Genomic DNA, 23,591 nt, shown 5'->3' with positions numbered 1-23,591 from the left:
TGTCTGTGTCTCTGTGTGTGTGTCTGTGTGTCTGTGTGTGTGTCTGTGTGTCTGTGTGTGTGTCTGTGTGTCTGTGTGTGTCTGTGTGTGTGTGTCTGTGTGTCTGTGTGTGTCTGTGTGGTGTGTCTGTGTGTGTGTGTCTGTGTGTGTGTGTCTGTGTGTGACTGTGCGTGTGTCTGTGTGTGTGTGTGTGACTGTGTGTGTGTGTGTGTCTGTGTGTGTCTGTGTGTGTGTGTCTGTGTGTCTGTGTGTGTGTGTGTGTGTCTGTGTGTGTGTGTGTCTGTGTGTGTGTGTGTGTGACTGTGTGTGTGTGTCTGTGTGTGTGTGTGTGTGACTGTGTGTGTGTGTGTGTCTGTGTGTGTGTGTCTGTGTGTGTGTGTGACTGTGTGTGTGTGTGTCTGTGTGTCTGTGTGACTGTGTGTGTGTCTGTGTGTCTGTGTGTGTGTGTCTGTGTGTGTGTGTGTGTCTGTGTGTGTGTGTCTGTGTGTGTGTGTGTCTGTGTGTGTGTGTGTGTCTGTGTGTGACTGTGTGTGTGGTCTCGCTGCACGTGGCTGTTCGTCTTGGCTCTCGTTGGAATGCAGCGGCTCATCGACTCAAGGCTACAGCGGAGCCCCAGGGGATGGGGGGTGGGGGGGCGAGGTGGGAGGGCGAGGTGGGGGGGGGCTCACAGCTGCGAGGAGGCAGCTCAGCAGCAGCGTCGCGTGTGCACAGCTGACGCCCCCCCCACAATCAACTTTACAACCACACAGCCCTACGCCCACCACACACACACCACACAGCCCTAGCCCCACCACACACACACCACACAGCCCTAGCCCCACCACACACACACCACACAGCCCTAGCCCCACCACACACACACCACACAGCCCTAGCCCACCACACACACACCACACAGCCCTAGCCCCACCACACACACACCACACAGCCCTAGCCCCACCACACACACACACCACACAGCCCTAGCCACCACACACACACCACACAGCCCTAGCCCCACCACACACACACCACACAGCCCTAGCCCCACCACACACACACCACACAGCCTAGCCCACCACACACACACACCACACAGCCCTAGCCCCACCACACACACACACCACACAGCCCTAGCCCACCACACACACACCACACAGCCCTAGCCCACCACACACACACACCACACAGCCCTAGCCCCACCACACACACACACCACACAGCCCTAGCCACCACACACACACCACACAGCCCTAGCCCCACCACACACACTCACCACACAGCTCTAGCCACCACACACACACCACACAGCCCTAGCCCCACCACACACACACCACACAGCCCTAGCCCCACCACACACAACCACACAGCCCTAGCCCCACCACACACACCACACAGCCTAGCCCCACCAAACACCACACAGCCCTAGCCCCACCACACACACACCACACAGCCCTAGCCCCACCACACACACACCACACAGCCCTAGCCCCACCACACACATACCACACAGCCCTAGCCCACCACACACACACCACACAGCCCTAGCCCCACACACACACACCACACAGCCCTAGCCCACCACACACATACCACACAGCCCTAGCCCCACCACACACACACCACACAGCCTAGCCCACCACACACACACACCACACAGCCCTAGCCCCACCACACATACACACCACACAGCCCTAGCCCCACCACACACACACACAACAGCCCTAGCCCACCACACACACTCACACAGCCCTAGCCCACCACACAACACACACACAGCCCTAGCCCCACCACACACACACCAGCTAGCCCACCAACACACACACAGCGACACACACACCACACCCACACACCCCCCACACCCACCACCACCACACCACCACACACACCCAACACCACACTACACCACACAGCACCACACATCACTACCACACACCAACACCCCCACCACCACCACACACACACCACATACCACCAACCACCCCCACACATCACTATCCCACACCACCACCACACACCACCACCACACCCCCACCACATACCACACACCACCTCACCCCCTCACTACCACCTACCCCACCACCACGACCCCTCTAACTCTGTGGGATCCCGACAGAGGCTTCGCAACGCCTCTAGCAAAGACAAAGATCCCCCCACACCGTGTAGCCTCTTGCAGCTTCTGGCAAGATCTGTTCGCGAGCAGCGGCAGCGCCTACGAAGGCGAACGCGCACGGACACGCTGTGGTGAGGTGGTTGACCAGCACCACGCCCGACCGCCTTTGTCTCTCCCCCTTCCCTTATCCCCAGTATGCGACTGTAGCCATTCAAGCTGCGTGGTCTGGCTCCTTCAACGGAGAGGAGGAGGAAGAGCGACACGACACGAAGTCTCTCTCCTCTCTTTGCTGAAGCCAGCAGCAGCAGCAAGAGGACATCCACGCTGGACATCGAGCTGCTTGATCATCATCATCATCGCTGCTGCCATCATCATCATCATCGCTGCTGCCATCATCGTCATCATCATCGCTGCTGCCGTCATCATCATCGCTGCTGCATCATCGTCATCATCACGCTGCTGCCGTCATCATCATCGCTGCTGCCATCATCGTCATATGAGAGTGATCGAGTGATGAGCGAGTGGGTGATCGAGCGAGTAGCTGAGTGAACAAGTGAGTGAGCGGGTAGGTAAGCGAGTGAGTGAGTCAGTGATCCAGTGATGGAGCGAGTGGGTGAGTGAGTGATGAGCGAGTGGTGACGGTGGTGAGGGAGTGAGTGAGTAATCGAGTGATGGAGCGAGTGAGTGAGTGAGCGAGCGAGTGGGTGAGAGAGTAAACGAGCGAGTGTGTGAGCGTACGACGGACAGAAAGCGAGTGGGGGCAGAGCGCGAGGCTGGGTGCGAGTTGAGAGGCGCGGAGCACCTGTCCATGGGCACAGAGAGAAGAGAGACGCATGCACTCGGTGGAGGGGGATCTGTCAGCAGCACACGCGCTCACACACACACACACTCCTAAACCACGTGTTCACTCTCTCTCTCACACACACTCCTAAACCACGTGTTCACTCTCTCTCACACACACACTCCCTAAACCACGTGTTCACTCTCTCTCACACACACACTCCTAAACCACGTTTCACATCTCCTCACACACACACTCCTAAACCACATGTCACTCTCTCTCACACACACTCCTAAACCACTGTTCACTCTCTCTCTCACACACACCTCCTAAACCACGTGTTCACTCTCTCACACACACACTCCTAAACCACGTGTTCACTCTCTCTCACACACACACTCCTAAACCACGTGTTCACTCACACACACACACTCCTAAACCACGTGTTCACTCTCTCTCTCAACACACACTCCTAAACCACGTGTTCACTCTCTCTCTCACACACACTCCTAAACCACGTGTTCACTCTCTCTCTCACACACACTCCTAAACCACGTGTTCACTCTCTCTCACACACACACTCCTAAACCACTGTTCACTCTCTCTCACACACACACTCCTAAACCACGTGTTCACTCTCTCTCACACACACACGCACCTAAACCACGTGTTCACTCTCTCTCACACACACACACACTCCTAAACCACGTGTTCACATCACACACACTCCTAAACCACGTGTTCACTCTCTCTCTCACACACACTCCTAAACCACGTGTTCACTCTCTCTCTCACACACACTCCTAAACCACGTTTCACTCTCTCACACACACACTCCTAAACCACGTGTTCACTCTCTCTCTCACACACACTCCTAAACCACGTGTTCACTCTCTCACACACACACTCCTAAACCACGTGTTCACTCACACACACACACTCCTAAACCACGTGTCACTCTCTCTCTCTCACACACACACTCCTAAACCACTGTCACTCTCTCACACACACACTCCTAAACCACGTTTCACTCTCCTCACACACACTCCTAACACCACCTATCACTCTCACAACACACACACACTCCTAAACCACTGTTCACCTCACAACACTCACAAAACACTCACACTCACTCACACACACTCTACACTCCTCACACACACTCCCAAACCACGTTCACTCTCTCTCACACACACTCCTAAACCACGTTCACTCCTCACACACACACTCCAAAACCACTTTCACTCCTCTCACACACACACCCCTAAACCACTTTCACTCTCACACACACACACACTCCTAAACCACGTTTCACTCTCACACACACACTCTAAACCACGTGTTCACTCTCTCTCACACACACACTCCTAAACCACTTGTTCACCTCTCTCACACACACACCTAAACCACGTGTTCACTCTCTCTCACACACACTACACTCCTAAACCACGTGTTCACTCACTCTCTCACACACACTCCTAAACCACGTGTTCACTCTCTCTCTCACACACACTCCTAAACCACGTGTTCACTCTCACACCACACACTCCTAAACCACGTGCTCACACACAAAGGCAGAGATCCCCTGTATAGCCTTAGCAGGGCATTGAGGTAAGTGCTGTTAGCGAGTGGCACCCATGAAGGCCGGAACGGCACACGAAGAGATGGGTGGCCAGCACCACGCCCGGCCGCCTTTGTCTCCCAATGCTGATGTTTACACACCGCACCAGGTACTCATTTGAGGCCGAGTCGACCTACGGAGGCCCAGGACCAGTTCAGATAATCGCCACTGGTGTTGGCCGTGAATTAGAATTGAACTCGGGTGGCCGGGTTCGTAGCGCAGCGTGCTAACCACTGCACCACCGCTCCCTACACCCACACACACAAACGGTGCGATAACCACTGCGCCACCGCTCCCTACACACATACGGTGCGCTAACCACTGCGCCACCGCTCCCGACACACACAAACCACGCCACCACCACACACCACCAGTTATAATCCCGTCGGGTGGAAGAGGGTGTTACGATACAAACTCCAAATATACAGCAGCAGGCGTCAGGGTCGGGATCGAACCCACGACCTCCTGCACACCAGGCGAGGTAGTTAACATCTCCTAGCCACCGTGATGATGATGAGAGAGAGACACGCAAACTCCAAATATACAGCAGCAGGCGTCAGGATCGGATCGAACCCACGACCTCCTGTAGACCAGGCGAGGTAGTCAACACCTCCTAGCCCACCGTGACCTCGAACTTTGAGAAATGTGGGCAGGACCCTCTTGAAAACTGAGCCATGAGACTGTGAGGTATGATGAGGATCGTCACAGTTCTAAGTCTCACACGGAGCGAGTCGCGGTGCAAGATTCTTCGGCGAATGATTCCACCTCCTTCCCGTCTTTGTCTCTCCACACGAAATCACGAATACACACAAACCACGGGGGCATCTCCCCCCCTCCCGGGCCACCCCCGCCCCTCGCTGGCCGTGACCGCGAGGACCTCGGGGGGGCCCCAGAGGCCTCGCTCAGAGCCCGGCCGGCGGCCCCCACCACCACACGCCAACCCCCCCCCCCCCCACCACCCCCCACACCACCCCCCCCACCCCCCCCCCACCACCACCCCCCCCCCACCACCAACAGGCGGTCCCCGGGGCTCGCCGCCGCAGCAGCAGCGCCGCTCGCTCCGTTAGCGCGGCGCAGCTGCGAGACGCAGCGAGCGTCACACTCGGGGGTGAGGGGGCGGGTGATTGGGTGAGCGAGTGGGTGAGTGAGTGAGTGGGTGAGCGAGTGGGTGAGTGAGTGAGTGGGTGAGTGGTGTGAGTGAGTGAGTGGGTGAGTGAGTGGGTGAGTGAGTGAGTGGGTGGATGAGTGAGTGAGTGGGTGAGTGAGTGAGTGGGTGAGTGAGTGAGTGAGTGGGTGAGTGGGTGAGTGAGTGAGTGGGTGAGTGAGTGGGTGGATGAGCCCTGCAGCTCATCACCCCCTCACCGCGGCGCTCCGCGCGGGGAGACGCCGCCTCGAGTACGATGCTGGGACAAGTCGCAACGCGGCAATCAAACTCCCCCCCCCTCTCTCGCTCTCCCTTCATCTCTCATTCACTCTTCTCTCGCTCTCGCTCTCCCTTTATCTCTCATTCACTCTTCTCACTCTCTCTCTCGTCCCCCCCCTCTCCCTAACTCCCTCCCACTCCCTCTGTCACTTTCTCTCCCAGCACCCCCCTCTCACTCGCCCCTCTCTCCCCCCTCCTGCTCTCACTCCCTTTCCCTGTGCCCCCCTCCCTCCCTTGCGCTCTCTTTATCTCTCTCCCGAACTCTCCCACTCTCACTTTCTCTCCCCCCTCTCCCTTCCGCTCTGGACGCTGCCCTCGGCCTTGTGGCTCAGCCGAAACCCCCCCACCCCCAATAGTGTGTAGTGTGTGTAGTGTAATGTGTAGTGTAGTGTGTAGTGTATAGTAGTGTAGTGTATAGTAGTGTAGTGTATAGTGTAGTGTGTAGTATAGTGTGTAGCGTATAGTGTAGTGTAGTAGTGTATAGTGTAGTGTATAGTAGTGTATAGTGTAGTAGTGTAGTGTATAGTAGTATAGTGTAGTGTGTAATGTATAGTGTAGTGTATAGTAGTGTATAGTGTAATGTGTAGTGTAGTAGTGTAGTGTATAGTAGTATAGTGTAGTGTGTAATGTATAGTGTAGTGTGTGGTGTGTGCGTGACTCTGAAACAACGCACTCGACACCACCACGACTGGCAGCACGTGACGTGATCGTTGTTTCGGCGCGGTACAGGGTGGGGGGGGGGCTCCCAGTGGGGGGAGGGGCTCCCAGTGGGGGGGGGGGGCTCCCACTTGGGAGCCGCGAGTTCAACTCCAGGTCGTGATGGGAGCGGTGGGGGGGGGACAGTCCAATCATCATCTCTGCCTCCCTCCCTGCGGATACCACGGTGTCTGTGTGTGTGTGACTGTGTGTTTGTGTCTGTGTGTGTGTCTGTGTGTCTGTGTGTGTGTGTGTCTGTGTGTGTGTCTGTGTGTCTGTGTGTGTGTGTCTGTTTGTCTGTCTGTGTGTGTGTCTGTGTGTGTGTCTGTGTGTGTGTCTGTGTGTGTGTCTGTGTGTGTGTCTTTGTGTGTGTCTGTCTGTGTGTGTCTGTGTGTGTGTGTGTCTGTGGCATACACCAGACCCGATTGTGTGAACCGGTCCTGGACCTCCTCTAGGTCCACTCAGCCTCAAATGAGTACCTGGTGCGCTGTGTAAACATCGCCACTGGGGAGACAAAGGCGGTCGGGCGTGGTGCCTGCCACCCTCCCCATCGCGTGCCGCGGTGCCGCCTTCATAGGTGCTCGCTCGCAGCACTTGCCCCGTGAATCTGTGTTAAATCTAAATGGGGGACCTTTGTCTTTAGGATGGGGTAGGAGGGAGGCAACAGCGGTTGTCCTATGGGTACGCTCGTCTCGTCCCCTCCCCCCACCCCCGCCATAGGAATGTGGAATTTCCACCACTGGCTCTGTCTCTAATTCAGTCTCCCTGTGGTTTTGCTGTAGGAAAAGTGTCAACTTACCAGCAGCACGTGTCCCGCAGAGACAGAGAGAGATAGCCAACAAAACAACACACACACACGTGACCGCCTCTCTAGTTAAATAAAGATGAAAATGCGAATATATTCTCAAGATGAATGAATTTAGACGGGGTTTAAAACACGTTTCGTTGTTCTCTTTTACGCTGCCAAGAACATGTCTCGTGGTGGTTGTCAAGGGGACCCATAGAGTCACATAGAGACCCACCGACTCACACAGACTCACACAGAGACCCACAGACTCCCACAGAGACCCATAGACTCACACAGAGACCCATAGACTCACACAGAGACCCACAGACTCACACAGAGACCCACAGACTCACACACAGAGACCCACAGACTCACACACAGAGACCCACAGACTCACCCAGAGACCCACAGACTCACACACAGAGACCCACAGACTCACACACAGAGACCCACAGACTCACACAGAGATCCACAGACTCACACAGACTCACACAGAGACCCACAGACTCACCCAGAGACCCACAGACTCACACACAGAGACCCACAGACTCACACACAGAGACCCACAGACTCACACAGATCCACAGACTCACACAGACTCACACAGAGACCCACAGACTCCCACAGAGACCCATAGACTCACACAGAGACCCACAGACTCACACAGAGACCCACAGACTCACACAGAGACCCACGGACTCACACAGAGAGACCCACCGACTCACACAGAGACCCACAGACTCACACACAGAGACCCACAGACTCACACAGAGACCCACAGACTCACACAGAGACCCACAGACTCACACACAGAGACCCACAGACTCACACAGATACCCACAGACTCACACAGAGACCCACAGACTCACACACAGAGACCCACAGACTCACACACAGAGACCCACAGACACACACACAGAGACCCACAGACACACACATATATCTATACTAAGGAGAGGTCATCACAATCGCCACAGCAGCAGCGATGCACTCAATATCCCGCTCCGCATGACGCGATCACCTGGCCCATTAGCCGCCTCAATGTACAATTACAGCGGCTGCTGCTGCTGCCGCCGCTCTCCATCACCATCAGCCACGCGGAGGAAGGAGACGGAGCCATCAATCTCCGCGTGCTGCTTCCGCGAGCAAGCGAGGGGAGGGGGGGGCTCCTCGGGGCGAGGGACGCGGAATGAGGAGCGTGGAGACGCCCCCCCATAACCCGGTTACTGGGGACCGGTAGACTTCGATCGTCCACGCCGGGTCCAATAACAATCTCTCTCTCTCTCTGTCTCGCTGGCAGAGGTCGCAACCGGGTACCCGATACCCGTACCCTACCCGATATCCCGGCTATACCCGTACCCGGCCGGGTTCCCGTTTGCGACCCTGGTGCGGCCGGGTACGGGTAGACCGTGAGTCACTAGCTGTTCTAGATTTGAAGCTTTCGTGACTGCAAGGATTCATATTCTGAGGTTTTTTCGGTAAAGTCACGTAGGTAAAAAATGTAAATTAATAAAAATAAAATAAAAGAATAATATTATTTTTTTACCTACGTGACTTTACCGAAAAAAACTAAGAATATGAGCAACTGTTTGTCACTCATTTCCCAACGTCTTGTCTCTTCTCACAATTCAAGTTCCTAGAATCAACCCACCCGCGCCTGCAACATGGCTTCATCCCAGAGGTCGCAATCAGGTACCCGATACCCGGACCTACCCGTACCTGGCCGGGTACGGGTAGGGTACGGCCGGGTACGGGTACGGGTACCCGTTTGCGACCCTGGTGCGGCCGGGTACGGGTAAGAAATCAAACCGGTTTGCAACCTCTGCCTCGCTGGTGCCAGAGAGGATCTGCCCCACCGGTACCTACGCTACCAGCGGCTCACACCAATGTTCCGCCTTTCGGGGGACATCTTCAAGAAACTGGGGGTGCCCTTCTACAACAGCAGCTTCGTATATGGGGTGGTGCCTTACCTGGCTAACAAGCGCCGTGACCTCGCCAACTTCGCCTGTGCTCAGGCGAAGTTGGCGGTGTACAGAACGAGGAAGAAGATGCTGCAAGATTACACTGACGGCTGCTCTGTGCTGCTTCCAGTGTTCAGGGGCCTGCTCAAGGCGCGGCTCCGGTTGGAGCACGCCATGTACCACACACGTGTCGGTGATGTGCAGCGCGTCTTCCTCCAACGCTGGGGAGCCGGACAAGCCCCTCTCTGTAGCAGCGTGGACGGCACCCTCCTCGTGGTGTTCACCTTCTGAAGCGCTCGCTCGTCACCGTGGCGTGCGCGATGACCACCACCACCACCACGTGACTTTTATTTCGTGTTGTGCGCGCTGCATTTAGCGCCACAGCGCGTGGATTTATAGCGATTATTTGTGTTGCTGGTGACTTTGTGGGTTTCATATCGGAATCGCCTCCAGTGCTGTTGCTGCTGGCGGCAATAAAAGTTGTTTAAAAGTCTAAAAAGTCTTTCTCTCATCTCGGGGAAATCTCTCCCATCCATCTCTCCATCCCACCTCGTTTCTCTCTCTCCCCGTCGATCTCACCATGTCTCACCAGATCTCACCATGTCTCACCAGATCTCACCATATTTCACCATACCTCACCAGATCTCACCACATCTCACCATATCTCACCATGTCTCACCAGATCTCACCAGATCTCACCACATCTCACCATGTCTCACCATGTCTCACCAGATCTCACCAGATCTCACCACATCTCACCATGTCTCACCATGTCTCACCATGTCTCACCAGATCTCACCACATCTCACCATATCTCACCATATCTCACCATGTCTCACCAGATCTCACCAGATCTCACCACATCTCACCATGTCTCACCATATCTCACCATATCTCACCATGTCTCACCATATCTCACCATATCTCACCATGTCTCACCAGATCTCACCAGATCTCACCAGATCTCACCATGTCTCCGTCCGTCTGTCTGTTTGTGTGTCCGCCCTCTTTGTCTCTCCTTCCTGTCTGTCCATCTCTCTCTGTCTCTGTCTCTCGCTGTTTCTCTGTCTGTCTCTCTCTGTCTCTGTCTCTCTGTCTCTCGCTGTCTCTCTGTCTCTGTCTCTCGCTGTCTCTCTCCCTCCCCGTCTGTCCATGTGTCCGTGTGCCAGTCAGTGTGTCTCCTCGAGTGTTGACGGGTCTGTCTGTGTCTCCCTGTGTGCCTGTGTGTGTGTGTCCGTGTGGATGTGTGTCTGTCCGTGTGTGTGTGTATGTGTCCGTGTGTGTATGTGTCCGTGTGTGTCTGTCCGTGTGTGTCTTTCCGTGTGTGCGTGTGTACCTGTGTGTGCCTGTCCGACTGTGTTTGTGCCTGTGTGTGTCTGTCCGTGTGTGTCTGTCCGTGTGTGTATGTGTGTGTGTGTCTGTCCGTGTGGATGTGTGTCTGTCCGTGTAGATGTGTGTCTGTCCGTGTGTGTGTGTGCCTGTGTGTGTGTATGTGTGTGTGTACCTGTGTGTGCCTGTCCGACTGTGTTTATGCCTGTGTGTGTCTGTCCGTGTGTGTGTCTGTCCGTGTATGTGTGTGTCTGTCCGTGTGTGTGTGCCTGTGTGTGTGCCTGTGTGTGTGTGTGTGTCTGTGCGTGTGTGTGCCTGTGCGTGTGTATGTGTGTGTGTGTGTGTCTGTCCGTGTGTGTGTGTGCCTGTGTGTGTGCCTGTGTGTGTGTGTCTGTGCGTGTGTGTGTGTGCCTGTGTGTGTGTGTGCCTGTGTGTGTGTGTGTCTGTGCGTGTGTGTCACGCAGCGGGCTCTGCTCGTGCCTCGTGCCGCGATTGTCCCGCGAGCTGCGGCATCGATCCCCCGCGTCTCACGTGAAGGTCGCGTCCGTGTCGCGCCCGTGTCGCGACCCGCCGCGTCGCGATCGATGTCGCGATTACCGCGCGCGTGTGAGCGATGGGCAACATTAGCAACACGTGTGCACACACACACACAGATGCGTTTACACACATCTGTGCGTGTGTGTGTGCACACACACACATCTGTGCGTGTGTGTGTGTGCACACACACACATCTGTGTGTGTGTGTGTGCGCACACACACATCTGTGCGTGTGTGTGTGCACACAGATACACACATCTGTGCGTGTGCACACACACAGATACACACATCAGGTACGTACACACGTGCACACATCTGTGTGTACACACATACACGTGCACACATCAGTGCACGCACACAGATGTACACACAGAGAGGTGTGTACACACGTACATACACACACGTGTCACACATACATCCGCGTGTACACACACCAACACCCGCGCCATTCGCCACTGAGCGACGGCGACGTCACCACGGCGCCCGTGCCAGGCTGGGTGCACTTTGAGGCTACCACGTGACGTGTCGCTGCTGGCAGGGGGCTCACGGGACAGACCCAGCAGGTGCCGTGGGCTGAGTGAGATGACCGGCAGATGCACCACCACCACCACCAGCAGCAGCAGCTGTAGCCCCCTGCTGTGCCGACTCGCCCGGCGCTCCGCTCGTTGTTGTGAGCGTCGCTCCTCCGCCCTCCGTTGTTGCCGGAGGGCGACTGCCCTCCAACTGCCCAGTAGCCTCCCTGCACCTAGCCTGGCACGCCCCCCCCCCGTCCTTCACGAGCCTCCTCCACAGAAGTCGATCTTGACACCGCTGGTACCGCTCATCAGCAAAGCCACTCAGCTCCACGTTCTCCTGTACCACATCACTCCATCTCTTCTCTAGCCCGTGCCGCGCTCGTTTAGCCCCCTCGATCCGGCCGAACAAAAGCTGTTTAGGCATGCGGTGGCTGGGCATGCGGGCTACATGACCCAGCCAACGCAGCCTTGCCTGCCGGAGGAGCTCACCGATGGGACTTTGTCCAGATCTTTCTAGGATTTGTGAGCTCCTCACACAATCCAGCCTGGTCAAACCCAGGATGGATCGTAGGCAGGCCAGCCTAAATGTTTCTAACCGGCGAAGATGTTCCATTAGGGGGGTCCACGTTTCGCAAGCGGAGAGAAGGGAGGGAATGACCGTGGCCGAGAAGACCTGAAGCTTCGTGCGGAGCGACAGACCAGGTAGCTTCCACACAGCGTTACGCAGCCGATCTAAAGATATTGCCGCTCGACTGATTCCGAGTGAGACCTCTGCTGCTAAACCGGAGCTGGTCATAAGCACACTGCCCAGGTACGGGAAACTCTCCACTCTCTCCACAACTACACACACTCATGCACACACACGTGTACACAAAGACAAAGATCCCCCTATAGCCTTAACAGACTGGAGGGGCAAGTGCTGTTAGCGAGAACCTTTGAAGGCCGGAACGGCACACGAGGGGGTGGGTGGCCAGCACCACGCCCCGGCCGCCTTTGTCTTTCCAATGCTGATGTTTTTGTTTACACCTGTCACGGAGACAATGATATCAAAACTAGAAACTAAACTTGTATTTACCAGGTAAGGCTCCCACTGAGCTGTGGGTGTGTCTGTGTGTGTGTGTCTGTGTCTGTGTGTGTCTGTGTGTGTCTGTGTGTGGGTCTGTGTGTGTCTGTGTGTGTGTCTGTGTGTGTGTCTGTGTGTGTGTGTGTCTGTGTGTGTGTGTCTGTGTGTGTGTCTGTGTGTGTGTGTGTGTCTGTGTGTGTGTGTCTGTGTGTGTGTGTCTGTGTGTGTGTCTGTGTGTCTGTGTGTGTGTCTGTGTGTGTGTGTGTGCCTGTGTGTGTGTGTCTGTGTGTGTGTCTGTGTGTGTGTCTGTGTGTGTGTGTCTGTGTGTGTCTGTGTGTGTGTGTGTGTCTGTGTGTCTGTGTGTGTGTGTCTGTGTGTGTGTGTGTGTCTGTGTGTGTGTGTCTGTGTGTGTGTCTGTGTGTGTGTCTGTGTGTGTGTGTCTGTGTGTGTGTGTCTGTGTGTCTGTGTGTGTGTGTGTGTCTGTGTGTGTGTCTGTGTGTGTGTGTGTCTTCACGTAGCAGCAGCATCAAGGGCACGGGACTCTCTCCGCAATTGGACAGAGATTTGATTATGAACGCGGTGGAATCTGATTTATACCGGCGGAGACGAGGGGCGAGCCGCCTCCTCTTCCTCGCCCTCCTCCTCCTCCCTCTCCTCGCCCTCCTCCTCCCTCTGCTCCCTCTCTCTCCCCCGGCAATGACCCCGCAACGATCCCCGCCCGAGTCTCTCGTGAGCCCGGCTCTTGGAGAGGCTCCTGCCCGTGGCGTCGCCTCGTGGCCATGACTCCTCCTCGTGCCTCGGAGCTTGCAGTGTCTGGGTTCGATAGCCGACACGGGCACCGCAATCTGCGCGTGGTGGAGGTTGTTGTTGTGTGTGTCGTGTCCACCCACCCCTCCCTGTTCTGCATGCGAGTGGGTGAGTGAGTTGGTGAGTTGGTGAGCGAGTGAGTGGGTGAGTTGGTGAGAGGGTGAGTGAGTGAGTGGGTGAGTGAGTTGGTGAGAGTGTGAGTGAGTGGGTGAGTGAGTTGGTGAGAGGGTGAGTGAGTGAGTGGGTGAGTGAGTTGGTGAGAGGGTGAGTGAGTGGGTGAGTGAGTTGGTGAGCCAGGTGAGTGAGTGGGGGGGGGGTGAGTTGGTGAGAGGGTGAGTGAGTGAGTGAGTTGGTGAGAGGGTGAGTGAGTGAGTGGGTGAGTGAGTTGGTGAGTGAGTGGGGGGTGAGTGGGTGAGTGAGTTGGTGAGAGGGTGAGTGAGTTGGTGAGAGGGTGAGCGAGGTGAGTGAGTGGGTGAGTGAGTTGGTGAGAGGGTGAGCGAGCCGAGTTCGATTCCCGCTCGCGGCCAACACCGGCGACGATTATCTGAACCGCTCCTGGTTCCTCCCCTAGGTCGACTCAGCTTTAAATGCGTACGTGGCGCGGTGTGTAAAACATCGCCACTGGGGAGACAAAGGCGGCCGGGCGTGGTGCTCGCCACACCACCCCCCTCGTGTGCCACAGTGCCGGCATCCGTAGGCGCGAACAGCACTTGCCCCTACAGTGCGCTGCAGGCTACACGGGGCATCTTTGCCTCTGTGTCTATTCATAGGCGAGCGTGGGGTGTCCGTGTGTTGAATCTGGGCCCATGTCTGTGTATCTTCGTGCACTGCGATGTGCCACATTGACACAGCCGCTCGACATGTACCATCAAAGATGCCCCGAGGAGCCAGGGACGGCTCAAGGCGCGGGGCTTTGGGGGCCGGAGCGACTCCTGAGATGAAGTGGAAAGTTCTTTAACTTTGTCTTCCTTGTGAAAATATTACTGGGGGGCGCGGGGGGGGGGGGGGACGCGGGGGGCACGGGGGGGCGCGGGGGGCATGGGGGGCTCAAAGTAACCCTGTAGCCCACGGGGCCCTACGGAATCTTGGTCCGTCTAGACGACGTCGCGTTGTCTAGACGGACATGCACCCCCCCCATGCACCCCCCCCATGCACCCCCCCCATGCACCCCCCCCCCGTGCACCCCCCCTTATGCACCCCCCCCCCCGTGCACCCCCCCTTATGCACCCCCCCCCCCCGTGCACCCCCCCTTATGCACCCCCCCCCGTGCACCCCCCCTTATGCACCCCCCCCCCCACCACTAAGCTGCATGGAGTAGCTCTCTTTCGGAAGCGATCCTGGCCATCGCAAGTGATGTAGCGTCTCCACGTAAGCGGCTTAGAATTTACAATTATAATTTATAAATAAAATTATAAATAATAATTATACATTATAAAAAAAAAAATTATAATTATAAACTAGAATTGTCATCGCCACCGCCAAGGTCATCGTCGCGTGTAAATTGCCGCTTCTAGACGTGGAGGGGGGAAACAGGCGGCGGAGCTGGAGACAAATCCACGCGACCATCACGGGGAGAGAGAGACACACAAACTCCAAATATACAGCAGCAGGCGTAGTCAGGGTTGGGATCGAACCCACGACCTCCTGTGCACCAGGCGAGGTAGTCAACATCTCCTAGCCACCGTGGTGATGATGATGAGAGAGAGACACGCAAACTCAAAATATACAGCAGCAGCAGGCGTCAGGGTCGGGATCGAACCCACGACCTCCTGTGCACCAGGCGAGGTAGTCAACATCTCCTAGCCACTGTGGTGATGATGAAAGAGAGACACGCAAACTCCAAATACACAGCAGCAGCAGGCGTACTCAGGGTTGGGATCGAACCCACGACCTCCTGTGCACCAGGCGAGGTAGTCAACATCTCCTAGCCACTGTGGTGATGATGAAAGAGAGACACGCAAACTCCAAATACACAGCAGCAGCAGGCGTACTCAGGGTTGGGATCGAACCCACGACCTCCTGTGCACCAGGCGAGGTAGTCAACATCTCCTAGCCACTGTGGTGATGATGAGAGAGAGAGACACGCAAACTCCAAATATACAGCAGCAGGCGTCAGGGTCGGGATCGAACCCACGACCTCCTGTGCACCAGGCGAGGTAGTAAACATCTCCTAGCCACCGCAGCGGCCTGCTGATGGAAGGTGAATCCCTGCTGATGCGGGTCACACTACGCGAGGCAGCTCAAGACCTGACAGAGTCACTCTGGCTCGGGCTGGAGAGGGTGTTCGGCCTACTCTTCCTGCTCGCTGGGAGTTGCTCACACTCTACTCCACCACACGTGTCCCCCCGCTGTTAGACTCAACTATGAGGGTGCGTGAGTGTGACTGAGTAAGTGTGTGAGTGTAAGTGAGTGAGTGTGTGTGACTGAGTAAGTGTGTGAGTGTAAGTGAGTGAGTGTGTGTGTGAAAGTGTGTGTGTGAGTGTGTGAGTGAGTGTGTGAGTGTGAGTGTGTAACTGAGTGAGTGTGTGAATGTGTGTGTGAGTGTGTAAGTGAGTGTGTGTGTGTAAGTGAGTGTGTGAGTTAGTGTGTGAGTTAGTGAGTGTGTAAGTGAGTGAGTGTGTAAGTGAGTGTGTGTGTGAGTGTGTGTGTAAGTGAGTGTGTGAGTTAGTGTGTGAGTTAGTGAGTGTGTAAGTGAGTGAGTGTGTAAGTGAGTGTGTGAGTTAGTGTGTGAGTTAGTGAGTGTGTAAGTGAGTGAGTGTGTAAGTGAGTGTGTGTGTGAGTGTGTGTGTAAGTGAGTGTGTGAGTTAGTGTGTGAGTTAGTGAGTGTGTAAGTGACTGAGTGTGTAAGTGAGTGAGTGCGTGTGTGTGAGTGAGTGTGTGAGTGTGAGTTAGTGAGTGTAAGTGAGTGTGTGTGTGTAAGTGAGTGTGTGAGTCTGCGTGTACTCGTCGATTCTCACACCCATGTGGCACATTCCTTTGCCGGGTCATCACAACCACCAACACCACCACCATCACCACCACCAACACCACCATCATCACCACCACCAGCACCACCATCATCACCACCAACACCACCATCAAAAGCACCACCATCATCACCACGATCACAACCACCATCATCACCATCACCACCTTCGCCACGATCACCACCACCATCATCACCACCACCACCAGCACCACCACCATCGCCACGATCAACAACACCACCACCACCACCTTCGCCACGATCACCACCACCATCATCACCACCACCAGCACCACCACCAGCACCACCACCAGCACCACGATCACCACCACCATCATCACCATCAGCACCTTCGCCACAATCACAACCACCATCATCACTACCACCAGCACCACCATCATCACCATCACCACCACCATCACAACCACCATCACCACCGTCACCACAACCACCACCACAATCATCACAACAATGTTGGGACGCTGCCAATGGTAGCAGTGGCGGTGCAGCGCTGAGCAGTACGGAACCTGCGACCCAGAGGGTCACGGTTCGATTCCATCTCCTGGCCCCGCAGGTTAACAATGGGGGGGGCGGGGCTGGGGGGGGGGCTGGGGGGGGCTGGGGGGGGCTGGGGGGGGCTGGGGGGAGGGCGGGGGGGCGGGGGGCGGGGGGGCGGGGGGCGGGGGGGCGGGGGGGCGGGGGGGGGGCTGAGCGATTTGCGATTTCTGACAGATCGATTGCGATTTGCGGTTACATTGTTTCAAGTCAAGCTTCAGTTCAACATTGACTGTGTAATAGATTTACAGCATGTGATGGAGCATTACCACGTGATACCATCACAAAATGAACTGCTCTTTGTATTCTTATGCAAGGCTGAGAAATTAAACGATATGAATTGCTTCCAGCATGTATTTATTAAAATGTGTAATTGAAATAGAACAATCAAACATAGAACAATTGTTAAGTTACATAAAAAAAAGTTATAATAAATCAAACAATTCCAATAACAAAGTAAGAGGACTTTTTAAATCGCTAAAAAAATCGCAGCCTTTACGATTTGCTAATCGCATTGTTTCAAATTGCGATTTCGATTTGAAATCGATTAATCGATCATCCCTAGGGGGAGGGAGGGAGGTTGTATCACAACCCACCTGCCCTCCACACGCGCCACCACCGCATCTGCCCCCCCCCCCCCAATTTGGGGGCACGGGGCACACCCCCAGCCGCAGGAGAGGACGATCGCTAGCCTCGTCACGTGTCGTGGTGGTGGTGGTTGTTGTTGTAGTGGTGGTGGTTGTTGTTGTAGTGGTGGTGGTTGTTGTAGTGGTGGTGGTGGTGGTGGTGGTGGTTGTTGTTGTTGTAGTGGTGGTGGTTGTTGTAGTGGTGGTGGTGGTGGTGGTTGTTGTAGTGGTGGTGGTGGTGGTTAGTGGTTGTAGTTGTGGTTGTTGTTGTAGTGGTGGTTGTAGTGGTGGTTGTAGTGGTGGTTGTAGTGGTTGTAGTTGTGGTTGTTGTTGTTGTAGTGGTGGTGGTGGTGGTGGTTAGTGGTTGTAGTTGTGGTTGTTGTTGTAGTGGTGGTTGTAGTGGTGGTGGTTGTTGTAGTGGTGGTTGTTGTAGTGGTGGTTGTTGTAGTGGTGGTGGTCGTTGTTGTTGTAGTGGTGGTGGTGGTTGTTGTTGTAGTGGTGGTGGTTGTTGTAGTGGTGGTTGTTGTTGTAGTGGTGGTGGTGGTTGTTGTTGTAGTGGTAGTAGTGGTGGTGGTGGTTGTGGTTTTGTCTCTGCGCTATTTCGAGACGAGCATTTTTATTTATGGCACCGAGACTGTTACACTCCCTGCGGTAGCGTCTCACACGGCCCAGCAACCACCGAGCAACTAGCGAGCAACTAGCCTGCAACTACCCTGCAACTACCCTGCACGCAACAGCAGCAGCAGCAGAAACCTCTACTGCGGATGGACAAGGAAAGAACCACTGGGCAGGGCCCTCGTCGTAAAACGTCGGCACGAGACTCGGCGGGGCCACCCCGCCGGGCCGATTTGTGAAAGTCCGCGGATGACATTCCACACAACCCTTCAACCCCTTCACGGACGCGGAGTTCACGACGCAGTCACGGGCACCACCAACAACAACGACGACGACGACAACGACGACAACAACGATGTTTAACTGCACCACCGTACCAAGTACTCATTTGAGGCTGAGTCGACCTAGGGGAGGCCCAGGATGACATTCCACACAACCCTTCACGGACGCGGAGTTCACGACGCAGTCACGGGCACCACCACCACCAACAACAACGACGACAACGATGTTTAACTGCACCACCGTCCCAGGTACTCATTTGAGGCTGAGTCGACCTAGGGGAGGCCCAGGACCGGTTCAGATAATCGTCACTGGTGGTGTTGGCCGTGAGCGGGAATTTAACTCGGGCCGCATACACACAAATTGTGTGTGTGTGTGTGCTGCGTGTACACATACACACACATATACACACACACATACACACACACATACAAACATGAGCACACGCATTCACCCACACAAAACGTGTTCAAAATTGTACACACACCAAAACGTGTTGCAAACGAGTACAAAGACAAAGCTCCCCCGTGTAGCCTTAACAGACTGTTGGGGCAAGTGCTGTTAGCTAGTAGCGGCGAAGGCTACTGGCACTGTGGGTTGTGTGCGTGTGTACACGTGTGTGCGTGTGTGTGTGTGCACGTGTGTGTGTGTACACGTGTGTGTGTGAACACGTGTGCAAACATCGCCCCTGGGGAGACAAAGGCGCTCGGGCATCGTGCTGTCCACCCACCCGTGTAACGAGCAGGCTATACGGGGGGTCTTTGTCTTTGTACACACACACACACAAAGATCCCCCGTGTAGCCTTAGCAGACTGTTGGGGCAAGTGCTGTTAGCGAGTAGCAGCACCTATGAAGACCGGCACTGTGGCACACGAGGGGGTGGGGTGGCCAGCACCACGCCCGGCCGCCTTTGTCTCCCCAGTGGCGATGTTTACACACCACACCAGGTAACTCATTTGAGGCTGAGTCGACCTAGGTGGCCAGCACCAACAATGTGTGTGTGCACGTGTGTGTGTGTGTGCTGTGTGTGTGCACGTGTGTGTGTGCACGTGTGTACACACAAAAATAAAGCCAAAGATCCCCCGTATAGCCCGCCCACACTGTTGCGGCAAGTGCTGTAAGCGAGTATCAGCAGCGTCTATGAAAACAAAAGCCCCCGGCCGTCTTTGTCTTTCCCAGTGCGGATGTGTTCACACACAGACCGGCAAGTTGCAATAGAAGAACGACCCGAAAGTCAACGTCACCCACCTCGTCCACCTCGTCCACCTTATCGCAGGCTCCCTCCTCGCGGTGTCGGGGTGGAGACCCTGCCCGGTCCCTCTGCGCTAGAGTATCGGTCACTCCGTCTCTCACTCACTCTGTGTGTGTGTCTGTGTGTGCCTGTGTGTGTGTGTGTCTGTGTGTGTGTGTCTGTGTGTGTGTGTCTGTGTGTGTGTGTGTGTGTCTGTGTGTGTGTGTGTCTGTGTGTGCCTGTGTGTGTGTGTGTGTGTCTGTGTGTGTCTCTGTGTGTGTGTCTGTGTGTGTGTGTCTGTGTGTGTGTCTGTGTGTGTGTCTGTGTGTGTCTGTGTGTGTGTCCTTCACTCTGTGTGTGTGTGTCTCTGTGTGTGTCCTTCACTCTCTGTGTGTGTGTGTGTCTGTGTGTGTCCTTCACTCTCTGTGTGTGTGTCTGTGTGTGCCCCTATCTCTCTCTCTCTCACTGTGTCTCTCGCTCTCACTTTGTGCCTCTATCCGTGCCTCACTCTGTGTTTGTGCCTCTCCGACTCTGTTTCTCTATGTGTGTATCTCTCTGTGTCTCTCTGTGTGTGTGTCTCTCTCTCTCTATCTCTCTGTGTGTGTCTCTCTGTGTGTGTCTCTCTGTGTGTGTCTCTCTCTGTGTCTCTCTGACTCTCTGTGTGTCTCTCTGTCTCTCTGTGCCCCTCTGTGCCTCTCTGTGTGTGTCTCTCTCTCTCTGTCTCCTTGTGCCTCTCTGTGTCTGAATGTCTCTCCCCGTGTCCTCCCTCCCTCTCACTGTGCGAGATTTTCTCTCGCCGCTTCTCCCCCCTCTCCCCCTGCCCCCCTCCCTCTCCCCCTCCGTGATTGACAGCACCACGCGCCAGGGTCAGGCCGGGCTCCTTGTGACGTCACGGCGGTGCTGATTATAATTAAATTAATAAAGAATTTAGATTTGACATCCGGTCATGCCGGTTCGTTAGCTCGTTCACGTCGTTGTTGCAATTACCTAGAATTAGCATTAATTCTCGAGTCGGCAACGTTACGATCCTGGATTCAGATGCGTGACAAAATTAGCTTCTTAGCTCATCGGATTCCTCCAGTATGAATAAACATTCTGATGCTGAGATCAATAGACTCACACAGAGACCCATAGACTCACACAGACACCCATAGACTCATCACACAGACACCCATAGACTCATCACACAGACACACAAAGACTCATCACACGGAGACCCACAGACTCATACAGAGACCCACAAACTCACACAGAGACCCACAGACCCACACAAAGACCCACAGACCCATACATAGACTCACAGGGAGACCCACACAGAGGCCCATAGACTCATCACACAGACACCCATAGACTCATCACACAGAGAACCACAGACCCACACACAGACCCACAGACTCACACAGAGACCCATAGACACACAGAGACCCACACAGAGACCCACAGACCCAAACAGACCCACAGACACACACAGAGACCCACACAGAGACCCACAGACCCACACAGAGACCTACACAGAGACCCACACAGAGACCCACACAGAGACCCACAGACCCACACAGAGACCCACACAGAGACCCACAGACCCACACAGAGACCCACAAACACACACAGACACACACAGAGACTCACACAGAGACCCACAGACTCACACAGAGACCCACACAGACACACACAGAGACCCACAGACTCACACAGAGACCCACACAGACACACACAGACACACACAGAGACCCACACAGAGACCCACAGGCCCAAATATAGACCCACACAGCCACACACAGAGACCCACAGACCCACACAGAGACCCACACAGAGACCCACAGACCCACACAGAGACCCACACAGAGACCCACACAGACCCACACAGAGACCCACAGACCCACACAGAGACCCACAGACACATACAGACACACACAGAGACTCACACAGAGACCCACACATAGACCCACAGACTCACACAGAGACCCACAGACTCACACAGAGACCCAGAGACTCACACAGAGACCCAGAGACCCACACAGACTCACACTGAGACCCACAGACCCACACAGAGACCCACAGACTCACACAGAGACCCACAGACTCACACAGAGACCCACAGACACACACAGAGACCCACAGACACACACAGAGACCCACACAGAGACCCAGAGACACACACAGAAACCCACACAGACACACACACAGAGACCCACACAGACCCACACAGAGACCCACAGACACACAGAGACCCACACAGAGACCCACAGACACACACACAGACACACACAGAGACTCACACAGAGACTCACACAGAGACCCACAGACACACACAGACACACACAGAGACCCACAGAGACCCACACACAGACCCACACAGAGACCCACAGACACAGAGACCCACAGAGACCCACACACACACAGACACACACAGACACACACACAGAGACCCACAGACACAGAGACCCACAGACACAGAGACCCACAGAGACCCACAGACACAGAGACCCACAGAGACCCACACAGAGATCCACAGACACACACACACAGACACACACAGACATACACACACAGAGACACACACAGACAAACACAGAGACCCACAGACACAGATACCCACAGAGACCCACACAGAGACCCACAGACACAGACACACACAGAAACCCACACAGACACACAGACGGACAGACACACACAGACACACAGACTCACACAGACACACAGACACACACAGACACACACAGACACACACAGACGTGGTTGTCGTGCGTGTCGGGAGGGCGCCACCACGTGGCCGCTGCTGCGCACTGCACCGCGAGCCCCTCGCGCGGTGCCCGCTGCGGGTGGGCGAGGGACCACATGACCACCCACTCACCCCCACTCACCCCTATTTACCCCCACCCACTCACCCCCCACTCACACCTACACACCCCTACTCACCCCCACTCACCCCCCACCCACTCACCCCCCACTCACACCTACACACCCCCACCCACTCACCCTCCACTCACCCCCACTCACCCCCCACCTACTCACCCCCACCTACTCACCCCCACCTACTCACCCCCCACCTACTCACCCCCCACCCACTCACCCCCCCCACCCGTGGTGGAGGGCAGCAGCTGGGCAAACAGACACGGGGGGAGTGGGTGTGGGTGTGTGTGTGTGTGAGTATGTGTGAGTGGGTGTGTGTGTGTGGGTGTGTTTGAGTGGGTGTGTGAGTGGGTGTGTGTGTGTGAGTGGGTGTGTGTGGGTGTGTGAACGGGTGTGGGTGTGTGTGAGTGGGTGTGTGTGAGTGGGTGTGTGTGTGTGAGTAGGTGTGTGTGGGTGGGTGTGCATGAGTGGGTGGGGTGTGAGTGGGTGTGTGTATGTATTTGTGAGTGGGTGTGTGTGAGTGGATGGGGTGTATGTGAGTGGGTGTGTGTGAGTGGGTGGGTGGGTCTAAGAAAATTTGCTGGACTACATAGTGACGGAACAGCGGATGCGGGCCCATGGTCTTGACACCAGGACCTACCGTGGAACTGATCTGCCCACTGACCATCGACTTGTTATCTGTAACATGCGCCTGCCATTCTTCCACTCCGGTGATCGGTGTACAGCCAGGACCACGTTCAAACCCACGGTGGCCTGGTCTTAGCTAGCTGATGAAAGTGGCCAGCGAGAATTTCATCATCACTTCCGGCTGGGGTTGACAGCATCCCACGTCATAGAATGAGGAGGCTTACCGCA

The 23,591-nt window shown here is 55.4% G+C and overlaps 1 protein-coding gene across 1 annotated transcript in view; it reads right to left on the bottom strand.

Annotated features, from left to right (window-relative positions):
- LOC144951228 (discoidin domain-containing receptor 2-like) overlaps positions 1 to 19,984 on the bottom strand; it is a gene marked incomplete at its 5' end in the record, with an annotated part of 44,751 nt that extends 24,767 nt beyond the window's left edge. The window contains 1 exon segment of the mRNA XM_078881377.1: positions 19,901 to 19,984. Coding sequence (XP_078737503.1) covers positions 19,901 to 19,984 — 84 coding nt within the window.
- Positions 19,985 to 23,591: the final 3,607 nt, after the last annotated feature.

This window comes from Lampetra fluviatilis, chromosome 61 (assembly GCF_964198595.1).
Source record: "Lampetra fluviatilis chromosome 61, kcLamFluv1.1, whole genome shotgun sequence".
Classification (NCBI taxonomy): domain Eukaryota; kingdom Metazoa; phylum Chordata; class Hyperoartia; order Petromyzontiformes; family Petromyzontidae; genus Lampetra; species Lampetra fluviatilis.
The sequence above is the reverse complement of the archived record's forward strand: the minus strand, read 5'-3'. Positions and strand labels throughout refer to the sequence as shown.